Source organism: Xenia sp. Carnegie-2017, unplaced genomic scaffold, assembly GCF_021976095.1.
Source record: "Xenia sp. Carnegie-2017 unplaced genomic scaffold, XeniaSp_v1 HiC_scaffold_22, whole genome shotgun sequence".
Taxonomy (NCBI): Eukaryota; Metazoa; Cnidaria; class Anthozoa; order Malacalcyonacea; family Xeniidae; genus Xenia; species Xenia sp. Carnegie-2017.
In genome coordinates, this window is record NW_025813485.1 from 1,322,771 (window position 1) to 1,340,203 (window position 17,433).

Genomic DNA, 17,433 nt, shown 5'->3' on the forward strand with positions numbered 1-17,433 from the left:
GTATGAAACATCACACGTGGCCCGTCTGGTGATTTTCCTAAAGACCTGTATTAAGCGGTCAACCTGTATTAAACGGTTTCACGAGAAATCCCCAAGGGTGACCGCTTAATGCAGGTTCTACTGTACTTGCTTTGGGCTACAAGTAGCTTGCACCGTAATATATGTACCTAATCTGTTGCTCTGTTACTCAGTAACTCGGAGTACTTGTGATATTATAACTGGTTTTATTTAAATTTTATAAAAATACAGTACAAAATATAAATGCATTGTTTTTTTTATGAATTTTCCTGAAATTTAAAATTATTATTTTTATTTCACTATGCGCTTGTCACTTTGTACATTTGGCAAACTTGTCATTTCCCTATGGATAGGATTAGTTGTAGGGTACAAGAAATATTGGCGGTTAATCTGCCACCCCCCTCTCATCTTATCTACCGACCACAGAACACTGTCACTGTACCAGAAAAAGGCGGTTGAATACCATCACCATTTGAAGGATCCACATTTGTAAAGAATATTGGAAATATATGTGACACCGTCACCTCGATATGTCATGAAATTTTCATTATTTCATTAGTTATTACTTTAATCTTTACGAACATGCATCTACTTGCTTTAGATGGATTTTCAATTTGAAGTAGTTAGTCATCATTTTATTCGACAACAATGTCCAAAACCATGTCGAAATATAAACAAGAAATCGAACAACATGGTTCCTCAACATCGAGGATATTCAATCAAATTGATTTGCCGTCAGAAGAACAAGAAGAAATGAATAAAATGGCACATGATGTTTCTGAAACTGTGAGGTATATTTAATACTTACTCATAATTCAAGGTGTTTTGTTAGTTTAACCATTAATATGTCTGGCATCTTTGGCACCTATTTTGATTTTTGATTGACCTCATACTGATCATGGAGACCCATGTCTTACTCTCTAAAACACATGTACGTAAGAGCCTAGGAGATAAAGAATTTACTGAAAATCTTTAAAAACTACCACTAAAAACAAACTAACCAACTCATCCTGAAATTATTTAAAAAAACCATGGTTCTCAAAAAAGCAGTTCAGTTAAAATCAGACCAATGATACCACTGGTTGCAGACCTGATTAGACATCTATCTCTCTATATTATCTCTACTTTAATGTCTTTTTTTGTAGTGAGGAAGTATTTTTGTCATATCAATGTCATTCCTTGCATCACATTAACAAAATTCAAAAACATCCAGGAAACATTGTTGAAGCTGGTTCATTATCTGTAAGTTATTTTTTATATTCACTGTTTGTGGAACAAAAAGACAATCCTTTTTTTTTGACATATAAATAACAACACTGTTTAACGCGATTGAGGAAAGTAAATAGACAGAAACTCTTTGAGATTCAGGTCATTTTCCCTACTTTAATCTAAATTCATGCATATGCTTGACAAAAAGTACAGAAGTGGCACAGATGCTAAAATAAACAAATATAAGATGTCTTCACAACAATAATGCAGTTCAACCTATACGTACTAATTTTAAAGTGTATTAAGTTTGTAACCATTTATTATCTTAAAGGGCTATTGCACATACTTCATTACAAAGAAAGAAAATTTAACTGCTAAAAATATTAATGAATCAAAACAAATGTAATGCAATCAACCCAGTCCCTAACCCTTATCCAACTATTAACCTTTTAAGTTTTGTTAAAGTAAGAATTATATTTGAGGAGTTTGTGCTTGGAATTAATACCAAATACATGCCTTTCCATTGAAAAGTTGCCAAAAGTGCAGCAAAATTAGCTATTTTAAAGTCTGTAAGTATCTTCTGACATCAGTTTTTTTTGGTATTGTTGAATATATAGATGTAAGGTTTTTCATAGGATTCATTGGGAAAAGTGGGTCAGACAATATGTTGTAAGTTGGGAACTTGTATGACATTGATAGCATTTTTTAAGTACGTAGCAGGATAAATTATATAACATGGATTACAGTATATAAGAAGGAATTTAGTAATTATAAGCATAAAAAAGACAAATGAAACACATTTTCAAGTAATTAAATTGGTCTGCAAGATTTTTATGTAGAATGGTACACTTATAATATATAATTAATTTGCTTGATACAAATTTCCAGGCACAAACTTTGCCAGAAGCTGTTTACCCAATATGTGATTCAATAAGTAATGAAATTATTGAAAACGGTAATTATGAAAAAATTGAATTGTTTTTGTGCATTTATACTTAAGGATTACTTCAATAGTTTATATACAAGAATTTGTATTTTAAGTGAATTTAATGGAATAAATGTTCATTAATGCTTCTAAATATCTCCAATATATTATTGTGATGAACTATTTAAAATTATAGGAAAATTGAGTGATCTCCAGCTTGAGGGAGTTGTTTATTGTGTAAGTTGTTTCATGACATATTAGTGTTAATATTTTTCAGTTTCAACATCATATATATCAATGAATTGTTTTGATTTAGGTAAACATGTGTGAAATTTAATCTTTTAATTATCATCTACAAGTTGTAAACATCCTGATATTGACTAAGAAAAAAATTTATTTATTTATACATGTTGTTTTCTTTTAAAGTGTCAAAGGCATCAAGTTATATTAGCTTGTGGTCAGAGAGCTGGATTTTTTATTGGTGATGGAGCAGGTGTTGGTAAAGGCAGACAGGTTACTTCACCATTTTTATCATAAACCATCATAAACATGCAATACGGAAGCCAGTAAAGCTGTTTTGTTTATGATTACGTAGTTTGTTGTCATGGTTTTTAACAATGAAACTTCAAACGTAAAAAATGGGATATTTTATTGTATTTTCGTTGATTAATTAAAGACGACTTAATTTATTCATCCCTTGACATTAAATTCTGCAGCATCAAACTATTTATCGTTTTTTATAATTTTCCCAATGTATGAGCTTCATCTCCAGCTCAACAAATTTTGCAATACTCACGCTTTATAAACGGCAGTGAAGCTTCATGTATTTGCAAACGTAAATCCTAGCTTTCACTGCTTTTGGTTATCTAACTAGCAAATTCAATGTTTTAGTTGTATGTGGTGAAAAAGCATATTTTTTGTTAATAGATAGCGGGAATAATTTTGGACAATTTTGCTCGGGGAAGAACGAAGCATGTTTGGTTTAGCATATCATCGGATCTTCGTCTCGACGCACAAAGGTAAATATCCAATATTTTTTTGTATTTCACCACTGTTGGGCTTGGAAAATATGCATTTTAACAAGATTAAAATAACTTCAAAATGAAAATAAGATTGAGATCAAAACTGCGTTTTGCTGTAAGGCATGAGTTGATAAAATCCAATGTTTGTAGTCACGAAACTTGATGTTGTGTATGACGTACGTAGAATTATGATCTGTTGGATGATGATCCGACAGTTTCATTTATTGGATTATCGAATTTTCGTCCAATGAAATTACTGATCCGTGTTATATTTAGAGATCTTCAAGATATTGGTTGTTACCTTAAAGTAATTGATGGATGTCAACAGCTTGATAAAGAAACAAGGTGTCTACATACATATACATCGTTTACTTCAAAGTTAGAAATAAGAAATTTCTTGTAAATTGTGAATGCTAGTTGAGATCTGTTCATGATTTTATATTCATTGGTAACTGTAGAAATTGTTAATATTTCAATTCTTTTAGCCTGATTCAATCTTTATGACGAATAGTGTTTTCTTAATTTCAGAGTATTTGGCCTTTCCATTGACTTCAAAGAAGGCGTCGTCTTTAGTACATACGCTACACTTGTCTCATGTACACAGCGTGCAGGTAAGTATGTAAGTTCTGTTTTGCATACTCCTGTCACATGTACGTACATAGTCCTGCTAGTATAGTATGCTTTTTCTTACATACTCCTGTCACATGTACGTACATAGCCCTGCTAGTACGCTTTTTCTTACATACTCCTGTCACATGTACACGTACATAGCCCTGCTAGTATGCTTTTTCTTACATACTCCTGTCACATGTACGTACATAGCCTTGCTAGTATGCTTTTTCTTACATACTCCTGTCACTTGTACGTGCATAGTCCTGCTAGTATGCTTTTTCTTACATACTCCTGTCACATGTACGTACATAGTCCTGCTAGTATGCTTTTTCTTACATACTCCTGTCACTTGTACGTACATAGCCCTGCTAGTATGCTTTTTCTTACATACTCCTGTCACATGCCAACAGCCTTCTGCCATGTTCTCCTTACATACTTATTGTTCTCCTTATAGCTACGTATATATGTTATACGGTGAGAGCTCGTGAAAAAGTTAATAAATTTAAAGTTTTATTAAATAATGTGTATTGGTGTAGGAAAAAGTCGAAGTCGACTGCAGCAATTGATTGATTGGTGTGGAGGATCATCGTTTGATGGATGTTTAATATTTGATGAATCACACAAAGCTAAGCATTACATTCCGGTAGAAGGAATTTTTCGCTCAGATCATCGCATTTTTTTGTCTTCAGTGTTTTATAAGCAGATTTTACTTTTCAACTTTTAGGGAAAGGAGAAATCCAGCACAAAAGTAGCCTTAGCTGTTGCAACTTTACAAAGGTGAATTTTAACAGAATGTTTGTGTTTTTGTAGCATCTTTTTCATCGCAATATTGTTTTTTCTTCATCTGTTGATGCAGACTTTTACCAAATGCGAGGGTTATCTACTGCAGCGCAACAGGTGTCACAGATGTTAAAAATATGGTATTTGCTATTTTTTGTTGTTAGGAATGTTATAGTAAAATTTCATTTTCTCAAATCGTATGTATTGTAATTAGTCAACTTATAGGCTCATGACTATTAGGAGTAACTTAAAAATTTATATTTGCTTCCCATGACATGTAACTAATGAGAAGTCAGACGATATGATTTTTCTGTTAAGGCATTCATGGAGAGACTTGGTCTTTGGGGTGATGGAACGCCTTTTAAAACATTTGAAACATTTGTTGATGGCATTATCAAAAGAGGATTAGGTTTGTCTTAAGGAAATAGATATGTTATGAAATGTATTGAAAATCAAATTGTTATCTATTAAAGCATGCCATCTGAATTTGATGTTTAATAGCTTATCTTTTAACTTAGGAGCGTTAGAAATGCTGGCAATGGAAATGAAAGCAGCTGGAATGTATGTTTCCAGAGGATTAAGTTTTCGTGAAGCTGAGGTACATACGTACTTGTTTTGTGCATAAGAATCATTATGTAACTCAAATTGAATTTATTTATAATTGACATTTGAGATTATCTTTTGTCATAAATATTCACTTTATTGTATGTAACTAGACTTTGCTTGTTATTAAAACATTTAGTTTCTTACTGTGCAATCATCTCTTTCCGAAGAGCAAATAATTCTTTTTGACAAAGCTGCCCATCTATGGTAAGCCTGTGTTTGTTGTGTATGTATTTTTTATGGAACTGAATTCTTCAGTTTTGCTCGCATTAGTTGTAACGTTGCCACATGTTGTAAAAAGTTTGCTCACTTGAATTGTGGTATAAAGAAATTATCACTTTAAAATCAACCCTTTCTTATCACGAATGAACTTTAAATTTTATAACTTTCCAGGAATGAGCTGAAAAAATCACTGGAGATAGCGGTTACCAGAACAACAACTTCAAATAATAGGATTTGGTCGACTTTTTGGGCCAATCATCAGAGATTTTTTAAGCAACTTTGGTGAGCTCGCACTTACTTTGATCATGAAATACCCTTCACATAACGTTGTATTTCTTCTATTTATTTTCATTTTTTATTTCGTTTTAAGCATGAGTATGAAAGTTCCATTTATTGTTAAAGAAGCTAAAGAAGCGTTAGCATCTGACCATGCAGTTGTCATTGGCTTGCAGACAACTGGCGAAGTAACGGAATCATTCTATGTTTTTTAGTCAGTGAATTATAACTGAAAGTAAAGGTTTTGTTCCGTGAGCTGTAGTTGTTGGCATAGAAGTAATATGAAATTTGGTTTTATATTTAATATGGATATTTTATTTTAGGCAAGTCTTGAAAGTGAAGTGACACGTCTTGGTGGAAACATCAATAATTTTGTATCAACAACAGCAGAAATATTAAATCGTTTCATTGAACAATATTTTCCAACTCAAATACAACAACCTGTGGGTATTCTAGAAGTTTATGTTTGTATTGTGTGTTTATAGACTGCTCTACGTCTGCTCTATGTTGATCTTAGATTATTTTAACATTAGAGTGGTGAATACGTCTGTGATAAGTGGTGTGTTCAAGCGAAAAAGCTTCTTAAAGAATTTGTTGAGAAAATTAACTTACCAATAAAGTAAGTGAACAAACATATGTGCAGCATTGCATTTTTTTGTTGTTTTTTATTATTTAGGCAGTTTCAAAATATTGAATTCATAATTATTTAAAGTTTTGGACACATAATTATGCTCACAAGGAGAATAGAAATGAATTTTTGCTCAGGCATTCACGCTATTGAAGGAAATGAGCACTATCCCTATTGTGTAAAATGTTTGTATATAAACAACTTGATCTAGAGGTTATTGTATTATCATTTGGATTTTATTGGTACTTATTTTGAAAAAGGAGACTGTATGTTAGGTTTTCTTGATGACCATTAGCATTGTTCACTTTCTTTTGACGTATTTCTTCAATAATAATGTTTATAAATGATTATTACATGTCAGCCCATTAGATGAACTTATTGACAATCTTGGTGGTCCATCGTGTGTTGCTGAAATGACCGGAAGGCGTGGACGAATCGTACGACTAAATAAAGGAAATAAGCCACAGTATCAAGCTAGAGAATATGACAGCACCAATGTGGATAGTTTAAATATACAAGAGGTAGTTACATTCGCATTCAAATCTAACGTACGTAAGAAACAAGTATTTTTACGTTTTAAACGCTTTGTAAGGGAAATTGTTTTATATTATTATACATGGATTATTGTATGAATTGTAGTTGAGTTACTTCATGAGAAGCAATTGAAATGATCTGATCTGATGATCATGTCACGTAAAATACATGTGGAAGGAATTCCTCTGTTTAATAATTTCAGCAAAATAATTTTTCTTGATGTTTTTAAACAGAAAAACAGTTTCATGAATGGTGAAAAGTTTGTTGCGATAATTTCAGATGCTGCCAGCACAGGTTTGTATGTTACATGATAATTATTAATAAGATACATGATAATTTTAATAAGAATGTGATAATTATTAACATAATAGTTTTTAATATATATATGATAATTATAACGCATGCGTAGATTACTAGGGCATTTTGATTGTCAAATTTGTCTCTCATAGGAATATCAATTCATGCGGATATACGTGCTAAAAATCAACGACGTCGTGTTCATATAACAATGGAGTTACCTTGGAGTGCAGATAAAGCTGTTCAACAATTAGGAAGATCTCATCGATCAAATCAAAGCAGGTTTATTGAAAATTTCTATACGATAAATAATCAATTGAATTAATCTTTAATGTTTTCAAGAGTATGGTTTTGCTTTTTGTGATGTTTATAGTTGTCCAATTTATAAACTGGTAACAACGAATCTTGGAGGAGAAAGGCGATTTGCTGCAGCTGTTGCTAAACGACTTCAATCGTTGGGTAAATATTTCTTGTTTTCTTGAACACTAGGAACTTGTCAGTATTGTTAATGTAGTCTGATAGAACTATCTTGGGTATTCTACATTTTCAACATAGCTAAAAATTTGTCTTTTCCGTGCTTACGCATGCTTTCAGATTTCAAAGTTTTCTATCTAAAACGAATTAAAATTTCAAAACGTAAGGGTTGAAGGTGTAGTTCACTTTGAACTATTCAAAAAGGTTGGCTTATTACGTAAATGTTTTCATTGCAAAAACTGTAAAGTGTTGGAATTAATTATTTATTTCAACATCAAATGAGACAAGGAAAGGAAATAATCTTTGTTTGATTGAAGCTCCGTGGATGCTTTCGTTCGTGATACATTAAACAATAAATGAGAGAGTTGTTTTTAAAAAATATCAACTGATTAAAAATGTACAAACATGGACATAAGGTTAGCTTAAATTATAAGTCAAAAAGGCAGTTGTTTGAAACTTTGCAGTATCGGCCTTGGATGTTATAGTTTATTTTATGAGAAGCACACGTGTGCGGGGCAAAAGGAAAAAAAATTGAAAGCAGAAAATTCCGCTGGAACCATACCTCCCGATAATCCGAGACAGAAAGAGCACTTGGGTGTTGCATGTGAAAAAGCATGTGAAAAAGGGTGTTGCATGTGAAAAAGGGTGTTGCACGCCCTTTCTAAGGTAGACAGTGTCGGCAGTTTTTGATTTGGTAAGCTCACATGTGTATGTTGCTTTGTTTTTCAACTCTTAGGTGCTTTAACTAAAGGAGATCGACGTGCAGCAACTGGAGCTGATCTTTCTCAATTTAATTTTGATACGACTTATGGAAGGAGTTCTCTTCGACAGATGTACTCTGCCATTTGTCAGGTAAATCCATCACAATTTTATTCTTCTTGAGGAAATTATTAAGAGTTTCAGTCTAAGATTTTTAATATCACTCCACTTGAATATCACTTTTTGCAAAATATAACTGTCTTCTGTTGATTGTCAAACGTTTGAAAGTATCTTCCCATTTTGTGTTGCATTTTTCTTGTTTTTTAGAATCATCTTTTTCCCGGTGTCAACTTGTCTGCTGTTTTGACATTAGCGAATGCAAATAAAGAATATCAATTTGTAGAATTCAATGACATAATGAAGGTATGAAGTTATAAATTTAATTTTATGTAGTTTGCCTTTGCTATACATTGTATAATTGGACTTCATATAAATTTTACATTGGTTGTTACATTTCAGAATTGCTTGGTGTCAATAGGAGTTCTTATTGACGTGAATATGGTTGCTTCAGGAGTGAAGGAAAATGAGGCGGGAGATGTGAGCCGATTTCTAAATAGAATACTTGGATTGAGTGTTGAAAAACAAAACTTGGTAATGTATATTGTATTATGTCGTTGCAGTCAAAGGTTTATTTTCAACAAAAAGTATTTATTTGTGTGATATATTTTCCTATGATTTCCTGACTTAACAATTGCTCATGGTGGACAAATAACTTTGCATAAGCTGTGAAAATTCTTCATTAACGAACAAAGACATTTATCTTTAGATTTTTAGTTATTTTTGTGAGTGCTTGCACGCCATTGTCGAAGCTGCTAAACGTGAAGGAAGGTATGGCAGCTCAACTATATACATTGAAGCACGCAAATGCTTATTTTGACTTGAAGTTTCAGTTTAAAAAATCATAATAAAGTTCTACGTAGGCCAATCTTTATCTTCTGCCAGAATTCGTTTAATTTTGATTAAATTTGTAATGTACCTGTAGGTACAACCAAGGTGTGACTGACATTCAAGCTACATCCATCAAAATCGTAGGTGAACCAAGAGAGGTATTTACAGAGATACGACGTGGTACTGTTGTAACAAAGTAAGGATATCTTTTTTAAACTTCCGATTTTTTTATCTTCATGTATAGTAGCTACCATACGTTTTACTTGTACAACCTTAGTTTATGCCCATAAAGACATCTTTTTTTTCTTCGCGTATGATAAAGTTATAAAAATTAAGTTTACAAACTTTTCGAAGTCGCACACTGCTTGAAATGAGAGATTTGTCATGATAGTGAAGTAAGAATATTTCTTTCCTGCGTCTACGGTGTAAGGTTGTACACCCCCATGTTAACCTTTTCGTCAAGCGCTAGGCTAACATGGGGCAGCTTTAGTCACCATAATTTTCATTGAAAACTGAGTTTTTTTAACACAGTATTTGGTTACGAAGAACTCGACATTGCTTTGCTAGGCATGTTAAACTTCAAACTGACCGTGGTGTCTCATGGGAAATGGCGTTAAAACGCTTGGAGCATTCGAAAGGAAAGATGAATGGATTTTATTATTCTAAGAAACAGCAGAAAGGAAAACGACTTTATCTTTTAGCTATTCAGAAGAAATCCTCTTCTCATTTGTTCAGCATAACAAGGTTCATTTCTTTAGGACAAAGTTTGCTCGTAAAATTTATTTTATATTAAAGAACAAATATTTTAATTTAGACCGAACACGGGAATATCACCTTTTGATGAAGAGAAAAACAATCTTCTAAACAAATACATCGCAATTTCTCCTGAAGATGCAGGTATTTTCATGAATTGAGATCATTTGTTGATAAAGTTCGAATTTATTGCTTGAGTTTATCTAAGGAAGTTTACAAGGATAAAGCTCCTAATAACGAGAACGAGGCTGTAGTAGGCAATGTACACCATCATGGTGTACACAAGGTTCTGGTCAGCGTTATGTACACCATGATGGTGTACACAAGGTTCTGGTCAGCGGTGTGTACACCATCATGGTGTACACAAGGTTCTGGTCAGCGTTAGAAATGTTCGATAATATGAATAGGGTGTAAAATGTACGCGCCGTATTGAACGCTGTATTTCTGATTTAGAGTTTGGCTGGAAAGCACAATATGAACGTACATTGGATTGTTGTATTCATGGTATAGGCTGTAAATTTGGCAAAACTTGTAAAAGTAAGTTGACAATTTTGCTATTGAAAAATATTTATATATTCATTAATGGATGTTAACTCTATTTTTGTGTCTAGTTGGTTGTCGTACTACAGAAATTCACCTTCTTTGTGGTGGTATTATTCCTTTGTTGTCATTATTGGAGAGTACTGTAGCCAGAAGAACAAGTAGTCTTGAACTCAGGTAACTACAATTTGTATGGCTACAAACAGAGGAGAAACTAGAACGCTAATGGGGTAAATATTCATACATTAAGCTCTGCCCTGCTGATTTCTTTTGTTGGCGATTTTAATTTGAAAAGAAATCAGCAGAGCAGAGCTGAATATACGAATATTCCCCTCCCCAATTAACGTTCTAGTTTCGCCCCTGGGTACAAAATGCCATATTTACCATGCCATACCTACATAATCATACACATACATACTACAGTAAAATGGATTTCTCGAAATAAATGGAACTTTGAATGAGTAAAATAATTTCATGTGAAGACAACCATATTTAAATCAACCAGAACCAATTTACCTATTTAATTATTTGTCTGATTTTATTGTGTTTGTTATTCTTGATTTTTTTTGCAGTAAAGAGCTTCGGTCATTGCGTGTTGTACGAGTTGAATTGGACAATGGTCGTCGTCTTGTTGGTCTTCGCTATCCTGAAGCCCTAATTACTGAAGTGTCTCTCTTAATACAACAACAGAAACTAAACTCTTTGGCGGTTTGTATTTCATATTATGATCAATTGTAGATATTACGTATTTTGGTTTTAATCAAAAATAAAGAATCGATGTAATTTTTGTAGAATAAAGTTAACCTTCGTTTGGGCATTGCACCTGTCATCATGCCAATGTTAACAGACGCAACAAACTTGACGACATTTGAGGAACCAACTATTGTGAATACAACCTTACTAAAGAAAGCTTTGGCTCCACCTGTTAATATAAGAAACTTTTTTAAACCTTGTAAACCTGCCGTTACAGAAAAAACTACTTTAGGTAATTCGAAGAATATGGGAGTCACTTCTACCCATAAATGTGAATCAATGTATTTCGAAACTCGTGCGTTTTGCAAACCTCCAAACGACGCAAAGAACAAAACTAATTCTATGAAGGGAACTGCGTCTATATCAGAGAACAATAAACGACCATCTGAAAGCAGTTTCAACCAAATTGGTATCAAAAGATGTAAAAGGCAAGGAAGTATACTCAACTCATTAAATACGTCGACTGTCGAGAGAAAAAAGTGCCCCATTTGTAAAAAGATTTTTGGTGTAACAACGAACAATAAAGAAGTAAATGATCATATTGATAGTTGTCTTATCAAGTGATCTGAAAAACGACACCATGATAGTTGGCTGGTTGTTGTTGAACATAAGAAATGAGATAATTACGTGGTCGACAAGAAACATCAAGATTCTCTGCGTGAATTAGTGCTCTATCGAAGCATAAAATGTACGTTTGTCTTTGGTTTGAGCATTTACCTTAAATGTCGTGCCTGAAATAAATGTCCCGTGCATTGAATTGAAAAAAATAGTTAATTATTCTTACTATAGGCAGTATACGTAGTTAACTTTTGGTTCATTTATTGTTCCGTTTTACAAAAGAAATTTCAATATTGCAACTAATTGGACACAAAATATTATCATAACTTTGATGAATTTTGACAAACTTAACTTTGCAAATATTTTACACCCACAGTAATGAAAAATTCATCCTCACCAAAGTCTTTGATATAAAAATGTGCTAACTGCTAAGGTAAATTTGGTAAAACCTTCTGTTGTTTACTACTTTTTTAGTCAGTTTACAGTTGGACATTCGATTGTGTGATATCAAAATGCTTGTATTTTAGAAAGTGTGTTCGAACTTGAAGATGGAATTTTAAATTGTAACAATAGCTTTTAGTGTCACCATAATTAAACTTCCGGGTTTTTAATGTCAAGATGAAAGCCATTTGTCTTTTACAAACTTCTTTGACCAAAAATGATGTATTACAGAAAATATATTAGGACATCGCAATATACTTGAGCAAATAATGTCAGATCAGACACCGATAAGAAATGAAATAGCGTGGTTTCATGGAAAACTTTCTCGTGAACAAGCCTACCAAATGTTAATCGAAGCAGGGCAACAAGATGGGTTGTTTCTTGTTCGTGAAAGTCTAAATACGCCAGGAAGCTTTGTTTTATCTTTATGGAGTGATAATTCGGCATTTCACTATCAAATTCGAAATCGTGGTTATGGTCGTTTTAATATTGATGAAGGACCGTTATTTATTGGTCTAGATACTTTAATAAATTATTTCAGAGATCAAGCTGGAGGACTAGCTACAAAGTTAGTTCGAGGAGTTGTTGGTCGACCTCCGCCTTCGTCAATATGTCAAGGACTTGAAATCAATAAAGCTTTATGTCGTGCTTGTGATGTAGGAGATGAAAATGAGGTGAAAAGATTACTGCAAGATCCTAATATTGATACTGAGTGTATTAATGAGGAAGGATTGACGTCGTTACATGTAGCTTGTAGGAAAGGTCATATAGGAATTGCGATGAAATTGATTGAGTCAAAAGCGGATGTCAACTGTAGAGACTATGATGGTCGAACACCACTTATGGTGAGTAATCTTGAAGTTATATATGACATGGAAGAACTATAGCATTTTTTTACTTATTACACCTCCAGGCAGTTAGAAGACCAAGAAATCTTGGTCCATTGGTAAAATGTACTTTTAGATATTCTACATATTGACTTTGTTTTGTTTTCTTGCCTTTCAGTATGCATGCCGTGGTGGTCATCTGCAACTTTGTGAAATTCTTGTATTTCATAGCAATGCTGCAATTCAAGATCGTTCGTATAGAGAAGGTCATGTCGCTTTACATATTGCTGCAATGCAGGGTCACATTGATTGTGTACAACTTTTGCTAAGAGCAGGTGCTCCAGCTCATCCAAGATCAATTAGAGGAAACACTCCTAAAGATTTTGCCAAAGACAATGGTTATAACAATCTGGCTAAATATTTAGGTAGGTATGTAGAACACAAAAGAAACTTGTAATCACTGAAAACACTTTCTATTTGTTTTAGTGACAGGTGCCTAATGAAAACGCTTCAATTTTTATTCCTTAGTCACTTTATTGTCCATGTTGGTTATATTACTTGTTTGTCATTATTGCATTGTGCCTTTCTCTGAGAAAGTATGTAATGTTTGTCATTGGTTTTGAAGAAACATTTGTCCCTCCAACTCCAAAGGCCAATTTGAAGCATTGGCTTCATGAAAATGTTGATCGTGAGGTGTGTATGTAAAACTGTTTACTTACACAAGTTTGAAATATCTCATTGTAACAATTTAAAATAGTTAGTGTTGCTTATTAATACTTATTTTTCAATTTCAGGTTGCTGTTTCTTTGTTATACAAATGGCATTGTACTGATGGCTTGTTTCTTATTAGAACAAGCACGAGAGACTGGGGCGTCTATGTGTTGACAATGGCAGATAGAAATTCACCATATCATTTTCAGATACAAAACAAGGTATACTTTTCTATCAATAGCTTTATTTTGTAAGCCTACAATTCAAACTTGATGGTAAATGGTTGAATAAAAATACCATTGTTAATGAATGTCTAAAGATATTAGTATCAAAATATGACTAATGGCTTTATTTCTAGAGTATTTTGAAATTTAAGTACATTCATTAGTGAACTGGATGAGCCACCACTGATTACAACACATCATGGGTCATTCCAAAGATATCTTTATTATCAACTGCACTTACATAATGTGGATGTCATAACTGCCATAAATATATGAAGTTTATTTATCTAAGCAATATGACCTCATTACTACACTCACATTGTGTTAAATTGATATAAAAAGTTTTGCCTTATAGGGTGATCGATGGTTTTATATTGACGATGGTCCATTATTTGAAACACTTCCTCACTTGGTAGATTATTATGGTGCATTAGCTGATGGTTTACCCCACAAGTTAACTTATGCAATTCAACCATCTGGAAATCAACTAATTCCAATTCAGTGCAATCCACTACCTCTAAAAATTCCTTTACCCATCCCTAATATTAGAACTCAGTCTCCTATCGTTAAGGTGAGATGTCTTAAATTTGGTAAAAAAAGAAAACTTATGTAATGGTGAATGATAGTAGATTCTTCATAAGAGTATCCTTTATGACAGTCTGTTTATCAATTTTGTAAATGAAGAGTTCAGTGGAACATGATATACCATGGGTTGACTTGGGAAAACAAAATTTGTTTGCTATAAAGAATATATTTTTAGTACAGTTCAAAAAGAGTAAAACTATTACTAGTAAATGGAGTTACTCTGGGTTATTTCAATTGACGATTTCAAAAAGTTGTAGCTAATATGCTAAATCATCTGTTGATGATGAAATCTGTTCTAGTTACTGTAATCACGATTAAAACCAAAAAACAAGAAGGTTCTTGCTACTAATTGAATGCCAAATCTTGCCCACGGTGAAAAACTGTTATAAATATGACGTGCTGGCTCTTTTTGAATGGCATTTGATTTTAATTAAATTGTTGTATGCGTCATAATTTATGTGTATTCATCATCTAGCCTAGAAAGCCTTCTTCCAATATTGATTGTATCGATCGTCCTAAAACTCCAGAAGAACCTTTTCATCATCAGACAAACTTTGGTCGACGTCCACCTCCACCACTGCCGGTAAACAGTCAATCTAATTTCAATAGACCTCCACCACCACTTCCAAACGAAGAGGAAGATGAAAAGAAGCCGCAGACAATAATAAACGTGAATGATGTTGAAGCAGGAGCTGAACTTGGGCAAGGAGAGTTTGGTTCTGTTTTACGGGGAATATGGAGAAATCCTGGCGGTAAAGTTGTAAGTATTGAATTCATATTTTGACAAAAACACTGCAACATTATCTTTCGTAATTTTATTTTTATTTTTCAGATGGATGTGGCCCTAAAAACGTTACATCCTGATAAAATAATGCAAGGTGAACAGGTACGATGTTCTATCGTTGTAATCTATACTTAACAAAGTTCGAAAATTGTTAAACTCATTTGATTTACACTAAAGGAATTTTTGCGTGAAGCTCGTGTCATGTCAGGCTTGAATCATCCTTGTGTCGTAAAACTACTTGGTGTCTGTCTCGGACCTCCTCTTATACTCGTAAGTGTTAGAATTTACACTAATTTAAATTTCATAGTTCATTGTTATCATGAGTTAGGACTAAAAACCATGTCCAGATTACAATTTGAAAACATAAATTAAAAAAAAAGAGGATATAATTGTTATTGTTAATATGTTTTTTTTTCAGGTTCAAGAGTTGGTAAGCATGGGTGCTTTGCTTGATTATCTCTACACTTTGGCCGAAGAAATATGTTTAGGTGATCTCAAACTATGGGCAGCGCAAATTGCTTGGGGTATGATGTATTTAGAAGAAAAACGTTTCGTTCATCGTGATCTTGCTACAAGAAATATTCTTCTACAGTCTAGGAATCAGGTAGCTGAAATGTTGCAGTTTTTAGAAAATTAGTAGAGGAAAAGATGGACTTTAATCTTTTTGATAGAAATTAAACCAACATCATTTCGCACATCACTGCCCAATTGTTTTTGTGACATGTGACGTAGGCATAATATTTTCAAAGAAATGTGAAACGTATTATATTTACTTCTCAGATCAAAATTAGTGATTTCGGTCTATCAAGGGCTATTGGTTCAGGTAGCAATTATTACGTTGCATCAAAGGGCGGACGGTGGCCTGTAAAATGGTAAGAAAATTTTGTTATAATAACTATGTATTGTCTAAGAAACAAGTTTCTCATTATTTGCTACATGGTTTGGTTACTTGAAATTTTTATCAATCGTTGATTGTGATTTCACCGCTGTAGGTACGCACCGGAGTCAATAAATTATGGTAGATTTTCACACGAAAGTGATGTTTGGAGTTATGGAGTTACACTTTGGGAAATGTTTTCATTTGGTGAGCAACCGTATGGAGAAATGTCAGGGGCTGAAGTAATGGAACTTGTAGAAATTCAAGGCAAGCGATTAGAGCGTCCAGAGAAATGTCCAGAACACACATATCAGCTGATGTTAAGATGCTGGGATTTACAGCCTGAAAAAAGACCAACTTTTGCAGAACTACATGAAATCTTTAAAACAAATCCACTATATTCAGATGTTGAAATAAACACATGATCGTAAGTATAGGAAAATTTGAAAAAAAATGTTAATAAATTACCATGTAGCAGTCAAACAACTTTTTTAAGCATGTGTGTGTTTTTTTAATTGTTTAATTGGATGATGAAATGATAATGAAAAAATTGTAAAATTGAAAATTCAATGTGTGATTATTTTAGCTAATCATAAAATCCATGTGCAAAATTTAATAGCCATGCCATAATATATTAATCTATGTCAAAATTTTTGTACTTCAACTATAAAATGTCTTGTTGATTCATTGTCATGAATGAAAGCAGAAACGAACACAAGTAAGACTAAAATGCGAAAATGCTTGAATTATAGTTTTTTGTGAAAATGTTAGAAAATGCATGAATTATAGTCTTTTGCATGAAAATGTATGAACATGTTTTTTCACATTTTTACGTAAAGACTATAATTCATACATTTTTACACATTTTCATGCAAAAAATTTAATTATACCATTTTTTCATGAAAATTGGCGAACTATAGTCTCTTGCATGAAAATTGGTGAAGTTTAGTCTTTTGCGTGAAAATTCGTAAACTATAGTATTTTGCATGAAAATTCGTGAACAATAGTGTTTTGCATGAAAATTGGTGAACTATAGACTTTTGCATGAAAATTGGTGAAAAGTAGTCTTTTGCATGAAAATTGGTGAACTATAGTCTTTTGCGTGAAAATTGGTGAACAATAGTCTTTTGAGA

At 32.9% G+C, this 17,433-nt stretch overlaps 2 protein-coding genes across 3 annotated transcripts; both read left to right on the top strand.

Annotated features, from left to right (window-relative positions):
- Positions 1-507: 507 nt before the first annotated feature.
- LOC124445824 (protein FORGETTER 1-like) lies at positions 508-12,060 on the top strand. Its single transcript, XM_046996600.1, has 33 exons — positions 508-809; positions 1,164-1,260; positions 2,116-2,182; positions 2,349-2,389; positions 2,579-2,665; positions 3,080-3,171; positions 3,451-3,519; positions 3,703-3,785; positions 4,323-4,429; positions 4,511-4,563; positions 4,643-4,706; positions 4,885-4,975; positions 5,085-5,164; positions 5,309-5,376; positions 5,563-5,673; positions 5,762-5,855; positions 5,991-6,110; positions 6,201-6,286; positions 6,657-6,816; positions 7,063-7,123; positions 7,279-7,408; positions 7,500-7,585; positions 8,337-8,452; positions 8,627-8,722; positions 8,819-8,950; positions 9,126-9,187; positions 9,342-9,443; positions 9,815-9,991; positions 10,062-10,144; positions 10,454-10,537; positions 10,612-10,717; positions 11,113-11,248; positions 11,333-12,060. The coding sequence occupies exons 1-33, from the start codon at positions 667-669 to the stop codon at positions 11,855-11,857; spliced, it is 3,609 nt and encodes a 1,202-aa protein (XP_046852556.1). The 5' UTR covers positions 508-666; the 3' UTR covers positions 11,858-12,060.
- A 485-nt stretch (positions 12,061-12,545) lies between these two features.
- LOC124445826 (tyrosine-protein kinase HTK16-like) lies at positions 12,546-16,950 on the top strand. Of its 2 annotated transcripts, XM_046996605.1 has the most exons (12): positions 12,546-13,137; positions 13,298-13,544; positions 13,745-13,812; positions 13,914-14,051; positions 14,410-14,625; positions 15,115-15,212; positions 15,249-15,399; positions 15,472-15,525; positions 15,601-15,693; positions 15,842-16,027; positions 16,204-16,295; positions 16,416-16,950. In XM_046996605.1, the coding sequence occupies exons 1-12, from the start codon at positions 12,562-12,564 to the stop codon at positions 16,723-16,725; spliced, it is 2,229 nt and encodes a 742-aa protein (XP_046852561.1). In that variant the 5' UTR covers positions 12,546-12,561; the 3' UTR covers positions 16,726-16,950. The 2 variants fall into 2 exon arrangements, with proteins under 2 accessions (XP_046852561.1, XP_046852560.1); XM_046996604.1 differs by having other exon boundaries at positions 15,115-15,399.
- Positions 16,951-17,433: the final 483 nt, after the last annotated feature.